Below are 13,272 nucleotides of genomic sequence, written 5' to 3'. Positions count from 1 at the left end.
TGCAGAGTGAACGATGCCCAGAAAAGCAAGTAGATGCTGATCCTGGGCAACTCTGTCCGCACTCAGCCCACCATTCAAACCTACGATAACCAGCCAAGTGCGAAGCATAGGAAAAGAGATACCGAGTTCAGACACAATGTGATCCACCAAGAAGATGGAGATGCGGGGAGGTCATGGAGAATTATCTAGACAACTTACCTGTGTCAAGACAACATCTGGTGGCAACGAATTAATATAAATGTAAGTTCAATGCCTCCTATTCTCTTTCCAATCATCCACCATCAACCTTCGTGCTCTACACTCTCCTAGTCATCATGGCACCTCAGAAGCTCAAGATCGCTGCTGCTGGCCTCGGCCGCATGGGCAAGCGTCATGCCATCAACTTTCTCAACCGAACACCCCGCGCAGAGCTCGTCGCTGCCTTCACCCCTGATCCCACCGAGATGGCATGGGCCAAGGTCAACCTTGAGCCTCATGGAGTCACGCTCTACGATGATTATCAAAAGATGATTGAACAAGAAGGCCTGCAGGCTGTTGTAATTGGAACAGCTACCTCGGTTCACGCTGAAGAGGCTATCCAAGCCATGCAAAAGGACCTACACGTTCTCTGTGAGAAGCCTCTATCTACGAGCATTGAAGTGGTAAGTATACTTGCTGTCGATACGCATACTACATGGCCTAAATTTCTCCCCAGTGCCGCCAAGTTGTTGCCGAAGCCAAGAAACGACCTCACCTGAAGGTCATGTGCGGTTTTTCCCGCCGGTTTGACGATTCCTACCGCGATGCCTTCAGCAAGACCCAACAGGGTGCCATCGGCCGACCTACCATCATCCGCAGTCAGACCTGCGATAAGCACGATCCCTCAGGCTTCTTCGTCGAGTACGCTGCCTGGTCCGGCGGTGTTTTCGTCGACATGTCTGTGCACGATATCGACCTGACTCTCTGGTTCTTCGGCGATGAAGTCATTCCCAAAAGCGTTTCTGCCCACGGTGTCCGTGCCGTTCAGCCCGATCTGGGCAAGTACAACGACTACGATAACGCCGTCGGAATCGTCGAGTTTTGGGGTGGCAAGATTGCCTACTACTACTGCTCGCGGATGATGGCTCACGGACAAGAAGACACCACAGAGGTCATTGGAACAGAGGGCAAGCTGACTGTCAACGGAAACCCCCAGTCTAACCTTGTCAACTACTATCACTCCGGCGGTATCACCCGCGAGGTGCCTGCTCATTATTATGGACGTTTTGAGATGGCTTTTGTGCAAGAGGCGAATGAGTTTGCTGAGGCTTGCCTTGACAACAAGCCTCTACCTCTCAAGCTGACAAACGCTGTGAGAGCTGTCGAGATTGGTGCTGCTCTGCAGGAGGCTCTTGTGAGTGGAAAGCAAATCAGGTTCGATGAGATTGGACGCCGCATTGAGGAGCCTAAGCTGTGATGCATTATAGATTTGGGACAAAATATACAAATAGGTGTTAGGTAATATTAACTATCAGTCCTCATTGGTGTCTTGCGTCCATTGTTGCTGCAATGATAAACTTAGTGAATCTGTTTGCCAGCCAGTCTTTTGTTGAATGTGTCGTAAAAAGTCGAGAACCATATCCTGATCCAACCTTTCGGTGAAAACGCTGCCCCCTGCAGATTGTTAGAAGAGAGAACTGTCATTTGGCGACAGGTGCGACAGACAAACTGATAATGAATGCCTAGCTGTGAATAGCGCATTTTCGGCTTTTGCATGGGAGCTTGCTAACGCTATTATCTGAAGTAAATGGTTTCGAATCGTTCGCTATATCAGTCAGTTAGATCCCATTGAAGGATTCGGGGTAATTGAATTCTGACCTCAACCTTCTTGCTCTCTCGGATCTGCTGAAAGACTGAATCTGTAGCAATAGGTAAAGACATGGCCAGAACAATCTTGGCAATATGGTAGTATTGCAAGCCCACGGCTAATGGCATTGATCAGCATAAATCAGTTCCCCAGCAGTGAGACTTACAGTGAAAAGGCGAAAGGACCCAAATAGTAGGTAGCAATTTCCCTTCATCCTTATTCCTGCCGCTTTCTAGAATTGGGTTAAAAGCGGCTGGTTTAGAATCAAACCAACCATCAACTTCTAGTCGAATGTTCTCCAGGCTTTCATTAGAGATGGATGAATCGGACGGGTAGATGGAGCTCAGAGATCGGGCAAGAAGGAAGACCATCTTGTTTGCGTACGATGCATCATCAGTGCGTCGAAAGATATCAGACTGGAGGTAGTTCTCCAAGTTTGATCTCAGAGGCCGCAATCTTGTCAGTGAGACATAGATGTCTTGTCGCAGACAAAGCCACGCCGCGGCCTCACCGAGACCGCCGTTGAAGTCAAACTCTGACATCGAGTTGACGATCCTGGATGTTCCTGTCAAATGCATTTCCATATCCTCCGCTACAAAAAGGTTAGCGTCGAAGTCGACACAGAATTCGAACACGCCTTCACACTTACCGTCCATCTCCTCGTATTGCCGTAGTATAGCAATGGCGGCGAGAGTCTCCTCATCGATATGTCCACTCGCCTTATCAACAGCTTCTATCAAGACACTTAGGCAAGAATTGTAGTACTCCAGTGCCTCAGTCGAAGTGTCTGCCTTGTCTCGATTGATATGACGCGAAGAGAAGGCGAAAACCGCGTATCGTAGCACGGGGAAGTACAACGACCGACGGGGAACTTCCAACTCAAAGTGGCGATTCATATCTGTTGCATCAGCCCATAAAGCCATGTTTTCAGTAAAGTTCTTGATAAGCTCGGCCTCGCGTGTTGTGAATTGCATCGGAGGGCGGGAATACGGCGAGTCTGGGGAACGAACGAGCTCAGAGCTGTAGCGGAGGTGTCGAGTCATTTGCGTACTCGCTGGGGAGTTTCCCGGCAACGACGTCATACCCTGAGATACATGTGAGGCCGGTGATATGTGCGCAAGTGCAGACGCATGTTGATCTAGTTCTGTGGTATCAGGAGCGACTGCCAAGTCTTCAGCCAGAGATATACTGGAACTGTTAGCATTCTCCAGGCCAGAAACCTGTGCAGCTCACTCTTCTTGCCCTCGATCCTCATAATCCTGTGACACGCGATCGGTTTCGTCGACGTATTCCACTGAAGTTGTCAACTTTGTGTCAAGAGGGAGTTGGTATGCCCTACGTGATTTCCTCGGTCGAACCCAAGTTTGATCAGAGGAGAAGGTATATTCAGCTGACAGGCCAAGGCCCGGTCGGAACCGGATCTGTAGAGCGCGCTCACAGTCTATGCCCGCCTTGACGCATGCCGAGCATGATGGGACTTCTTTGTCACCTTGACTCAATTAGTGTGATTCAGTGCCTTGTAATGGAAACCTACATCGTACATGGCGCACTGCTCCCTTTAGCAACTCATCTCAACAAAGCCTCAATCTAGCATCGCACCTACCTCTGCATGCAGTACTATCCCAATCAGCCGAGGGTAGGGGTTCCCTAGAATGAACTTACCATCCGACCGCTACGCGACTAATTTTCTTGGGTAAAGGATCTTCTGCTTCCATTATAGTCTTGTTGCCAGGAAGTCAAAAATAGTTAAGCAAGAAGATGAAACTTTGGCCGAGTGAAATAGCGCTCAAGCCATGTCACGTGACATATTGCTAGAATTCAGTACTTGCTCACCATAGTTGAGATGAGCCTTCAAGCTGTAATCCACGGGGACTTGGCAAAATTTCTTCATGGCTGCTTCAACAGGCGCCATGGATTGCATATGCTGTAAGTTGACTCCGAGCCCTTCCAACTCCAAGGCTGTCCATACCAAGAGTTATGCCATACCCAATGCATATTTCCCATACTGAGGAAACTGGGGAGCCGCCGATTCTTTTTTTGAGCTACCTGGCAGCTTAATGGGTCGTTCGCAGAACATGATCAAAATACTTAAATCGCGAATGCGGGTTACTGCCCTGAGCTCCAAAACTAGTTCCTCGTCACCCTAGGGTTAGGCTAAGTTCTCTGTGGTGATATAAACTCTTAGCCACAAGTCTTAACTGCGAACAACACATCTGGCGTGCTAGACCATCGCATGGTTCCAAATGTATTTTCATTTTAACCGGTCCCTGAAGAATTGCTATTTATCACCACCTCCATTGGCATTCTGTAGTCGATGAAATCATTTACTCCCCTTAGCCCACCACATGAAGCGGACGGGCTGGCTCAACACTTTGGAGTAGCAGGGTTAAGATTTCATCCAAAAAGCCACCTTGCTATCCAATACTGGATTATCCAGACACCAAACAATAGAAAGAGAAGAAGAAAAAGGAAAGTATACAAGCCAGTCGTTACTGCGTCCTCTAAATGAATGCGCAACATCGTTCCAACGCGCCAGTGGTAGTAGTAGCCCCGATTACTTTCGTCCCTATCTGCAAACTGATTGTACGGCTGGAGCCAGTAAAGGAAGTTTTGAAGGTTTCTGTGGTAAGCGACCTCTCTGTAAGTGCGGCGTGCTCGGTGGTAGATGTCAATGAGCAAGAAGGCCATGATGGCGACCAGAAAGACAATGGCCCCAAAAGCTGCACGGATCTTTACCTTTTTCTCATATTAGTAAACACATCTATCAAAACCTATAAAGGACTTACACCGAGGCTGCTAGACATCATCGAACAGTGTCCGTAGTAGGATAAGTACTAGAGTAAATTGATTTTAGTATTTAGAAGATTTAAAAAAAGATAATAAACTAGGATGACTTGGAAGAACTTTATAATGATATAATAAATAAACCTGTTACCTACCAGACTGCTCAGATGAATCGACCTGATTATGTACTGTTATCCTGCGATGTTATTTGTTGAAATGAAAAGGGCATTTAGCATCGGTCCAATCATCGTTGGGCAACCGGAGGCCCGCATCACGATGGAGTCGCATCATCCTAAGCTGCAGTCTCTATTGGTTGCGATTTATGAGGCTTGATCCTGCTCAATCACAAGTCAGAGACTTTGAAAAGTTCTGGTCATGCTGTTCTCGTGCCGGCTTTCGTCGCCACCGTTATCTTATCCAAGACATCATTCAACCACAACAACCCATATTCTCCTAGGGGGATTCTTACTATACGCGCAACATTATGGGACGAAAGCCGAGAATTCCAGAGGCAGAATGGGAGAGGCAGAAACCAACTATTGAGAGAGTCTACATGGATGAGCAGCAAAGCCTCAGATACCTAGGGGAGGGGATGACTGCTATACGTGGCTTCATTGCATCGTACGTCTTACCCGAATCATGATCAATACAAGATCCCCAACTCACTTCTGGCAGAGAACACGAGTATCGGCGTAGTTTTGAGAAATGGGGATTCAAAAAGAATGGCATTGAACAAGCCAGCAGTTTGACTCTTGACGATCGGTCCCAACAGGATCGCAAACGGACAGCACAAGCCCTGCCATCGAGGCCGATGCAGAGGAGTTTTATCTTAAGATTCCATCTTCATCACAATTCTCCCGAGTTTCTCTGGCACGATGATATCGAAAGAGAACTCTGGAGGATCAAGAGTGCTACTGACACCATTATCAACGGCTCATTTGCATCTGGGAAGGATGTATGGAGAGCAGACCATGCCTCATTCATTGCTCCATCGATTAACATGGATAGTTTCCAGCAATGGCAGCACCTCGAGTCCCAATCTTCAGCTATTGTTGCCCTTACGGGAATGGGCGTTGATGCTGAAGTTAGAGGCTCTCTTGAAGAGCTATTTCGCAACATTGAAAGCCTCAAGGGCTTTAGGAATCGCAAGGCGTTCATACCTCAGCTTATCTACATGTGGAGAGTATGTCTGAACCTCTTCAAAGTTCGCTTGCCTCTGCCTCGGCCCAAAATAGCCGGTAGCCATTCAATGCTTTCCATCAATCCCATAACCACAGCCCTCATACAAAGGCTGGAAGTGCGCCTAACTGCCAACTTTGAAAAAACTGATCCTGCCTGCGAAATCTTGGCCGCACTCCTCACAATCTTCAGACATACACCCCAAAAGTTCAAGTCAGCATTGGAGTGTGGATATTTCATGACCATCAGAGGATTCGAAACCATCGCCGGAAGCGGCCATCCCATGGTTCTCAGAATGTGGTCCCACTATAGTAGAGCCTGGGGACCAAAGTCATTCTTGGACATTGATAGAATAGGCGAGGCGCTCCAACATATCAACTCGTATGTTGATTACTCTGGTGTTGAAACGGAACCACAGTCAATACTCAGCTTCCTCAATCTCACGGAAATGCAGGTAGCAAAAGAAAGCGTCAAGCTAGGAAACCTCAGTCAATATTGTGCTATGCTACCATATTCACCGCATCCCACTCGTTTGGAAGACTTTGCTCTGGAGCTGAGGAAGAGGGCGATGGGAAGTCTCCAGACCGTTAAATATCGGGATAATGCCTTGATACTCGACGCCTTTGTTTTCGCAACTGAGCTGCTGGCCTTGAGGCTATTTGTCAGACTTTGTCCCGAATTCAGCCTGGAGATTCTCGATGAAGCTATAGAGCTGTTACAGAAAGGTGGTACCGAGTGCGCTATCTGGGCCTCCAGGTTCTCAAAGGATCGTTTATTACTCCTTAAAGATAGAGGAAGCCCCGAGGACTTTCATGTAGAGAAAGTCCGCATGAACCACATCCGAAGAAAACTCCCAACCTTGCGGTCTCAGATCACAAAGCTTCCAAGGGCTGTTAGTACAGCTAGGACGAGGGAGTTTAGAGGGCAACGTCGGGAGGAGAGGTACATATTGCGTGCATATCTTCAATCCATGCTAGATAGCCTCCTTCCGTCTACAGATGATGAGGATCGCTGATGAATAGTAACAAAAAATATTCCGAGCCATTTTTCAGATAATATACATCTGATGATACCAGCTCTCAGCCACAAGGTGACGTTTCTCCAAGCTTGCTGTAATGAATCTTTTCGATTTGCGCGTGGAGAACCGTTTTGCCATTTGCGTTTTTAAGGGTTAGAGAAGGCTTGTCTTGCAACTGCCGCCATTGTTGCACAGACTCAAATATTACCCGCGAGCTTTGGAAGAGGTTCATGCCAGACTTTGGCACACGGTGAGGAGGTATGACGATTATGGTAGGAGAACGCCTGAATGACAAATCAGTGTTACCTATGAAAGGTGGGATGTGGCTCCAGATCACGATCATAGCTTTTGATTCAGCAGAGACAAAGCCTGATCTGATCAAGTGATGGGTATGAGTAGCAGGAGGTGATGAGGCTTGGGTGGGGGTTGCAGATAAAAGTAGTTAGGCTGAGGCTTGAAACTGTTTCTCTAGCTACGCCGTAGCTAAGTATCTATAGGCTTTTAATAATAATAGATACAAACTATCCTCTAATTATGATTTATTAATTAAAGAGCATTAGTAGCACTTTTTAGAATAAGAACTTCGCCGTTTCAGCTTTCCATAACTTATTCCGATGCATCTATTCCAAAACATGTTAAATGTCGATCTGCCGCTTTCCCTCTATCCAATTCTCTTCTAAACAAAATCGTTCCTCCCTGTCTCAAAATCTGTCGGAATAGCCTGAAGCCTTCCTAGTTCTTATCCATAGGCCCAGCCATAACCATCGTATCATCTGCTTAACTTTCTTGACAATGTATGCATCTTTAAGGACCGGATTAGGCGTTGACTGCCATGCCTTCAAGGATTATCTACTGTTCAATCCAAGTCTTTCTATTCCACTCCTTCTCGCAGACCCTGTTCCGGACATGCCTTTTCAGATTGTCTTCTCTACTAAATTCCTGGCCATAAATGGTACACTGAGGCCCATTTGAAGTACGTTTGCACCAAAACTTGCTTGACTTTGGAGCCTCTAGAACCTTAAGCACATGGTCACTATAGTGAGGTTAGCGTGCCAGTTGAGGGTCAGTGTCGGTCGCAACGACTAACTAAGAAATGCCCATATTTTCGTTGTGTTGGTAGCCGAGTCCAGTATCAGTAGACTGGCCGGAGTGTTCGTTGGAGTTCGAAATTGAGTGAGAAACACCATTCGTTAAGACCGCATATTCACCCTGGGTTAAATCATATGGATAGATATTATTTCCAACTCTAGTGTCATGTCTTTGGGACGTATTGTTAGTGATCCAGGGTATCTTTACCTTTCATGGGTGTGCCCTTTCTAGGGATCGCGCCGACCGGAAGCGAAAAACGCCGAGCATGGAGGAGATCATCGCTTTCTTTATGCGAGAGCTATGTGGTGACTTTCTTCTGATGAAGTAAAACCCTCACGAACTTACCTGACTGCCCCAAGTTTTCTGCTCTAATTGCATGCTGCAAATTGCTATCCTTCTTAGCTCCCTTATAGACGCTGCGATAGTCTACTCGGACTGGACGCGATCCGCGGTGCTTCTTGTGATGGACTTTAAGATGTCCAGGGCAGTTGGCTCAAGTCTTATAACGCAGAGGAATGCTCGGCCGTCTCCGTTGATATTATCTCTGTTGGTAGAAGGTAGCATATTGAATAGTTCGTATTATCTTATAACACCGCCTTCCTACAAGACCTTCCCAAAAGTATCGGATGAGGGGACATCTAACTCACAGGTGGTCTGAGCTCAGTACCGTGTTATTCAAAAAGCTCTGGTAGGACTCTGAAGATATGTTTTGCGCATCGACAGCACTAGGATGTTGATACGTCCCCGGTTCGAGAGAAACTGGTAGGTATACTTGGTAGTGTGCAGCAAAGCAGTCGCCCTCATAGGCCGGCTCTCCCTTTTCGGTGGTAATGCATTGATTGAAGTGAGATTGTGAAGGAATTTGGTCAGACATAATGTATTGAAAGAATCAAGTACTGAGAAGTTGAAGGGTAAAAGAAGGAAATTGTAAATCAGAAGAAATAAGATGGTCTGTCTTAGTTTATGTAAATAGTGGTAAGGTCGTAATGGGAAGTAATATGTGTAAAGGAGAAGGAAAAGATGGACAAGATGGGAGGGGGAAAAGGGTGCTTTATAGCCCATGCTGCTGCCTCAAGTCGCGTGAGAAACTGATGCAACAGTAAGCAAATGCCAAAATGACGCGAAATCTCGTGACTGCGCTGCTTATTAAGGAGGAGGAGGAGGAGGAGGAGGAGGGGTATGGGAGGGGTATGGATAAGGAAGGGGGAAGAGGGAAGAGAAAAGGGGAAACGTGTAGAATTAAAAGACCTTTTACCCTCCCTAAGACTGCGCCATTTTATTCAGGCAACCAGGTGCCCACATATTATGCCCACCGTTATTGGAAGATTGACTAAGCAAGTACTCTATGGCGCTTTGTTCCTCTACTTTGGAAATAAGCCTAACAGCCTAACAGTCCAGCAGCCTACCAGTATGCCTTGCTACATCAGACATAAAACAAGTGCTTGTACCCATAGGCCTAGTGCGTGTTTTAACAGATTACGAAATCACAATAGGAGCAATGTTGACTATCCTTTTCTCTTCACTTTTCACGATTTGGTGCATCCGAAGGTGGTGGTACTTGACAGGAAAGGTTGGGTCAACCGCGATTAAGTCACATCGTAAATTGAAAGCCCTGTGAGCTCCTGATAGTCTTCCAATTGACTTCTTGTCTTGTAGAAGCATACGTATCCGACACCGCCCGACCAGGCAACGCTGTCTCATCGCCCAAGGGGCCAACCCTATATGCCAACCTGAACATATCGGGCAGGCAGTTCAGGCTTTTGACGATCCTGTCCACCAAGCCAGAAATCTCTTGCCGACTGGAGGTCGCTGAATTTGGGGACGAATTGTCATTCAACGCACTATCCTACGTCTGGGGAGATCCCACTGTCACCGAGACCATTCTGGTCAACGAACATAGAATCCAGGTGACGAAAAACCTGATATCGGCTTTGAGATATGCTCCCTATCATCTGAGTAGATCAAAAAACGCAACTAGCTTGAAACTATGGGTCGATGCCATTTGCATCAACCAAATGGACAGAACCGAGAAAGGTCACCAAGTTTCCATGATGAAGGATATCTACTCGCAAAGCAGTATTGTTTTGTGCTGGCTAGGATCGCCAACTGATCGAATACACACTGCGATGGATGCCGTTCAGGCTGTGGCGCATCAGCGACATATCCGTTGCGCGGATGTTATGTACCACGAAAATCAACATGAACTTCTTGACAGTTTCGAACAATTGCAGAGCCACTTGAAAAGACTTCACGTTATAGATGCCAAGAGGCATCTTCCGTTCGTTGAAGAAACTTCTTTGATATCTGGCATTGTCGGGGATGTTGAGATCCATGCAGTCGCGAACGCTCTTCAACATACAACTAAGGTGATATTCGTAATCCTGCAGAAACCACATGGCTCGGAGCTTGAGCTTTGTCGACCGGCCCTATTAAGGGCCTTTCACGAACTTACGAATTGGCACAATCAGTTTCATGAACGCGCCAGCAAACTCGACGACACCCTTCGGGAACATTCTCATCCTATCGGCTTTCTCCTGGCCTTGCTGTCCTACAGAGTACGCAAGTTTAGTCAAATGTGCCAGGAATACTTATACCAGAGAATTTTCGATGAGGCATACACCAATTTGCTATGGCTTGAACAGTTTCCGTGGCTTCTTGAAGTTAAAGAAGTTGTAGGGGAATCTCCTACAGGCCCGGCGCAGCCACTTTTTGACGTAGCGTACTGGTCTCGCATATGGATACGCCAAGAAATCATCCTTGCTCATCATCCGGTTTTTGTTTGTGGATTTCGGTCATTCTCATTGGAGACCATAGAATCTTTCGCAGTCTGGGTGAAATGGATGGTGGATCCATCGAATTCTGCATTGTTGAAGAAAGCGGAAGCCTCCAAGCTGGTAAAGGCATATCTGCCTATTTGGCAACTACTTCATCATATATTCGAGAGCCGCCGCACCATGGGCCTTCCTACGAATTGCCTTTTTTGCCCAGAGGACCTTAAAACTAACATCTGGTGGGCTTCGCCAGGCGCCCGGGCGACAGATCCGAAGGATTATTATTACGGCTTCCTCGGCCTCACAAATCTCAAACTTGTTCCTGATTATGCTTCGAATATATCTGTTGGACTTGTTTGCCAGAAATTCATGAACAAATATCTTACGTCGAGTCTTGACCAAACTGATCGTCCCGTGGGCGGACCTCTAGGCCTTCTCATGTTCGCTGGTGTTGGATATGGCTGGGACGCCGATCCTGACATGCCTTCATGGGGACCAAACTTTCCAGGACAGGCACAAGCAAAAACATCCTCCAGAGGAGATTCAGACGCAATAATTGCACTAGACAAACGGGGATTTGATTGCATTTTTGAAGCAAGATCAGATGCAATGATCACGGGCTGTAGAATGGATGTTTCAGTGCTTATTCTTGATCGTATTCAGGCTATCGGACCAAGGGTGTCTGATTACGGTAGGCCAGAACTCCTTCATAGAACAGGATTGCCAATAACCTGGCCTGTCGATTTTGCAATACGCCACAAGAGTTACGTGTCAGGAGGCCATCCACTGACCGCATTCCGCACTTTGCTGGAGCCGTCGAGTCTACCTTGGTACAGTCCAGATGGCTTTCCTGCCGAGGATTGTCTAGATCTTGCGAAATATCTGGCCATGGTTGGCCGTCCTATTATTGATGGGAAGTCGAGAGTTGCTTTTTCACGCTTGTGTTACCTGAAGGATCTGTTTGATCAAATCCCTGTCAGTATCCACTCTCCTTATCTTCTATTTTTACTTACATTCCTAGGATCCCGACGAGCCTGAGGACGGAACGAGGTACTTTGAAAATCTTGGCGCAGTGACTAAGCCCTATAATCATACTATAGCAGAGACAAAGAAGGGTTATATTGGGAGATTTCCTCCGAAGCTACAGGAGGGTGACTTGATATGTTTATTAAGCGGATTCGACCAAGTAGCCGTGATCCGGCAGAGAGATAAGCATTATGAATTTGTAGGCACGTGTTTTGTTGCAGGGATGACGCAAAGGGAGCAGATTCAACCAATAGTTAACCTATATGGGTTGAAAACTAAGAATATTAGTCTTAGGTAGTTAAGATAGGAAGCAATTGATTGCCGTTAGGACTAACGAGAGCGAGAGAGCGATTTCGTAGGTATTGAGACTTAGCATAGCACGGCTGACAAAGCTGCGGGACACGAGGCTATAATACCAAATTTAGACTCGTTGCGGTACAAAATCAGAATCTTAGAGATCGAAGCCGGAGTACAAAGTTTACCCGCACACTGTAAGTTTCATATTATAGCCGTGGATAACCCTAAGATTCTATATGAAGCGCTTTCTTTTGCTTGGGGTGCCAGCAATGCAAGCTCGCGACAAATAGGCCAGACGTGAGGCAAAGGGGGCGTAGCTAGGAAAGAGCTTTACTTTTCTTTATTATAATATTATTTATATATTTATAAAAGGAAGAGGAATTAAATAATCCTCGCTCTGGTAAACTAATAAAAGAGAATTAAGTTAATAATATTTAGCTTTATATCTTATATACTTTTCTAATTATATAGCTATATATCTAATAATTACTAATAAATACGCAAGTAGGGTTAATGTTTAATTCACTTAGGTAAATTTTCACAGTCAAGGATCACTCTGGTCTAGTCCCCTAGCGCTTGTCCTCATCCTTCTATCTCTGTTCTGTGCTCCAAGGTGTTTCCCCAGCCATCTAGTATTAATATATCCGGGGGCCCATAAATACTGTTAGATACACGGTAGGTATGTTGAGCTCACAATGGGGTGAATTCAATGGATTATGGAGCAGAAAATCGTGATCTTATTGATCGAAATTTCGATGATGCCTTGTCCATTTTCACTCGTCAGAGTTCGAGGGCGTTGGTCGATGCTTGGTGCTTTCGCAGCAACACGCCATACACATTGTTATAACGAAGGGCAAAATCCCTTCTATGCGCACGCAGGCGCCAATCTAACAAAAAAGAAGCCACTGCATTCGGAGTTGTCACGTTGTGTATTTTACATAATAGGGCGTGCGATCGTTATAGCAGTAATACTCCAGTCGGACCCTAGTATAAAGATAAATGTAGGACTTGGGGCGAGGAAGAAAAAAAACCAAGAACTTACACACATCACACATCAGAGAATCAGATCTCGTCACAGGAGTCGCATGGGCGGGGTTCGGCCCGGCCGAATATCTCTCGGTCCGAAGGATCCCCATCTCAGCGCCGAGCTAACTATTAAACTATACAATGTAAAATAAGACGTTGTCTGTAAGCCGATTCATAAATGTTCGAGCCCTTGGCCTTTCTTGGGTGGATATAAAGATATAAGATCATGAATCCAATGACCTGCAAGAAAAACCCAG

General features: G+C 46.3%; 5 protein-coding genes across 8 annotated transcripts; 3 read left to right on the top strand and 2 right to left on the bottom strand.

Annotated features, from left to right (window-relative positions):
* Window positions 1-314: 314 nt before the first annotated feature.
* Window positions 315-1,435, top strand: FOXG_04654 (oxidoreductase; the record flags this gene model as incomplete). The annotated part of the gene is made up of 2 exons (XM_018382683.1): window positions 315-641; window positions 695-1,435. The coding sequence occupies 2 exons, from the start codon at window positions 315-317 to the stop codon at window positions 1,433-1,435; spliced, it is 1,068 nt and encodes a 355-aa protein (XP_018239439.1).
* Window positions 1,405-3,552, bottom strand: FOXG_04653 (uncharacterized protein). Its single transcript, XM_018382682.1, has 10 exons — window positions 3,488-3,552; window positions 3,429-3,442; window positions 3,360-3,374; window positions 3,165-3,314; window positions 3,059-3,119; window positions 2,475-3,013; window positions 1,992-2,417; window positions 1,837-1,943; window positions 1,684-1,783; window positions 1,405-1,632 (listed from the first exon to the last, which is right to left on the bottom strand). The coding sequence occupies exons 1-10, from the start codon at window positions 3,538-3,540 to the stop codon at window positions 1,490-1,492; spliced, it is 1,608 nt and encodes a 535-aa protein (XP_018239438.1). The 5' UTR covers window positions 3,541-3,552; the 3' UTR covers window positions 1,405-1,489.
* Window positions 3,553-5,093: 1,541 nt separating this feature from the next.
* Window positions 5,094-6,803, top strand: FOXG_04652 (uncharacterized protein; the record flags this gene model as incomplete). Its single annotated transcript, XM_018382681.1, has 2 exons — window positions 5,094-5,230; window positions 5,285-6,803. 2 exons carry the CDS (start codon window positions 5,094-5,096, stop codon window positions 6,801-6,803), a joined length of 1,656 nt encoding a protein of 551 aa, XP_018239437.1.
* A 479-nt stretch (window positions 6,804-7,282) lies between these two features.
* Window positions 7,283-9,044, bottom strand: FOXG_04651 (uncharacterized protein; the record flags this gene model as incomplete). Of its 4 annotated transcripts, XM_018382680.1 has the most annotated exons (4): window positions 7,331-7,839; window positions 7,894-8,064; window positions 8,241-8,439; window positions 8,543-8,957. In XM_018382680.1, one exon carries the CDS (start codon window positions 8,955-8,957, stop codon window positions 8,571-8,573), a length of 387 nt encoding a protein of 128 aa, XP_018239436.1. In that variant the 3' UTR covers window positions 7,331-7,839; window positions 7,894-8,064; window positions 8,241-8,439; window positions 8,543-8,570. The 4 variants fall into 4 exon arrangements, with proteins under 4 accessions (XP_018239433.1, XP_018239436.1, XP_018239435.1 ...); XM_018382679.1 differs by having other exon boundaries at window positions 8,241-8,957; XM_018382678.1 differs by having other exon boundaries at window positions 7,894-8,439.
* Window positions 9,045-9,188: 144 nt separating this feature from the next.
* Window positions 9,189-11,821, top strand: FOXG_18866 (uncharacterized protein; the record flags this gene model as incomplete). The annotated part of the gene is made up of 4 exons (XM_018399006.1): window positions 9,189-9,229; window positions 9,289-11,641; window positions 11,688-11,716; window positions 11,767-11,821. The coding sequence occupies exons 2-4, from the start codon at window positions 9,911-9,913 to the stop codon at window positions 11,819-11,821; spliced, it is 1,815 nt and encodes a 604-aa protein (XP_018239432.1). The 5' UTR covers window positions 9,189-9,229; window positions 9,289-9,910.
* Between the last annotated feature and the right edge of the window lie 1,451 nt (window positions 11,822-13,272).

The sequence above is a fragment of the Fusarium oxysporum genome, chromosome 4 (assembly GCF_000149955.1).
Source record: "Fusarium oxysporum f. sp. lycopersici 4287 chromosome 4, whole genome shotgun sequence".
Taxonomy (NCBI): domain Eukaryota; kingdom Fungi; phylum Ascomycota; class Sordariomycetes; order Hypocreales; family Nectriaceae; genus Fusarium; species Fusarium oxysporum.
Note: the sequence above shows the minus strand (reverse complement) of the source record. Positions and strands in the feature narration are given on the sequence as shown.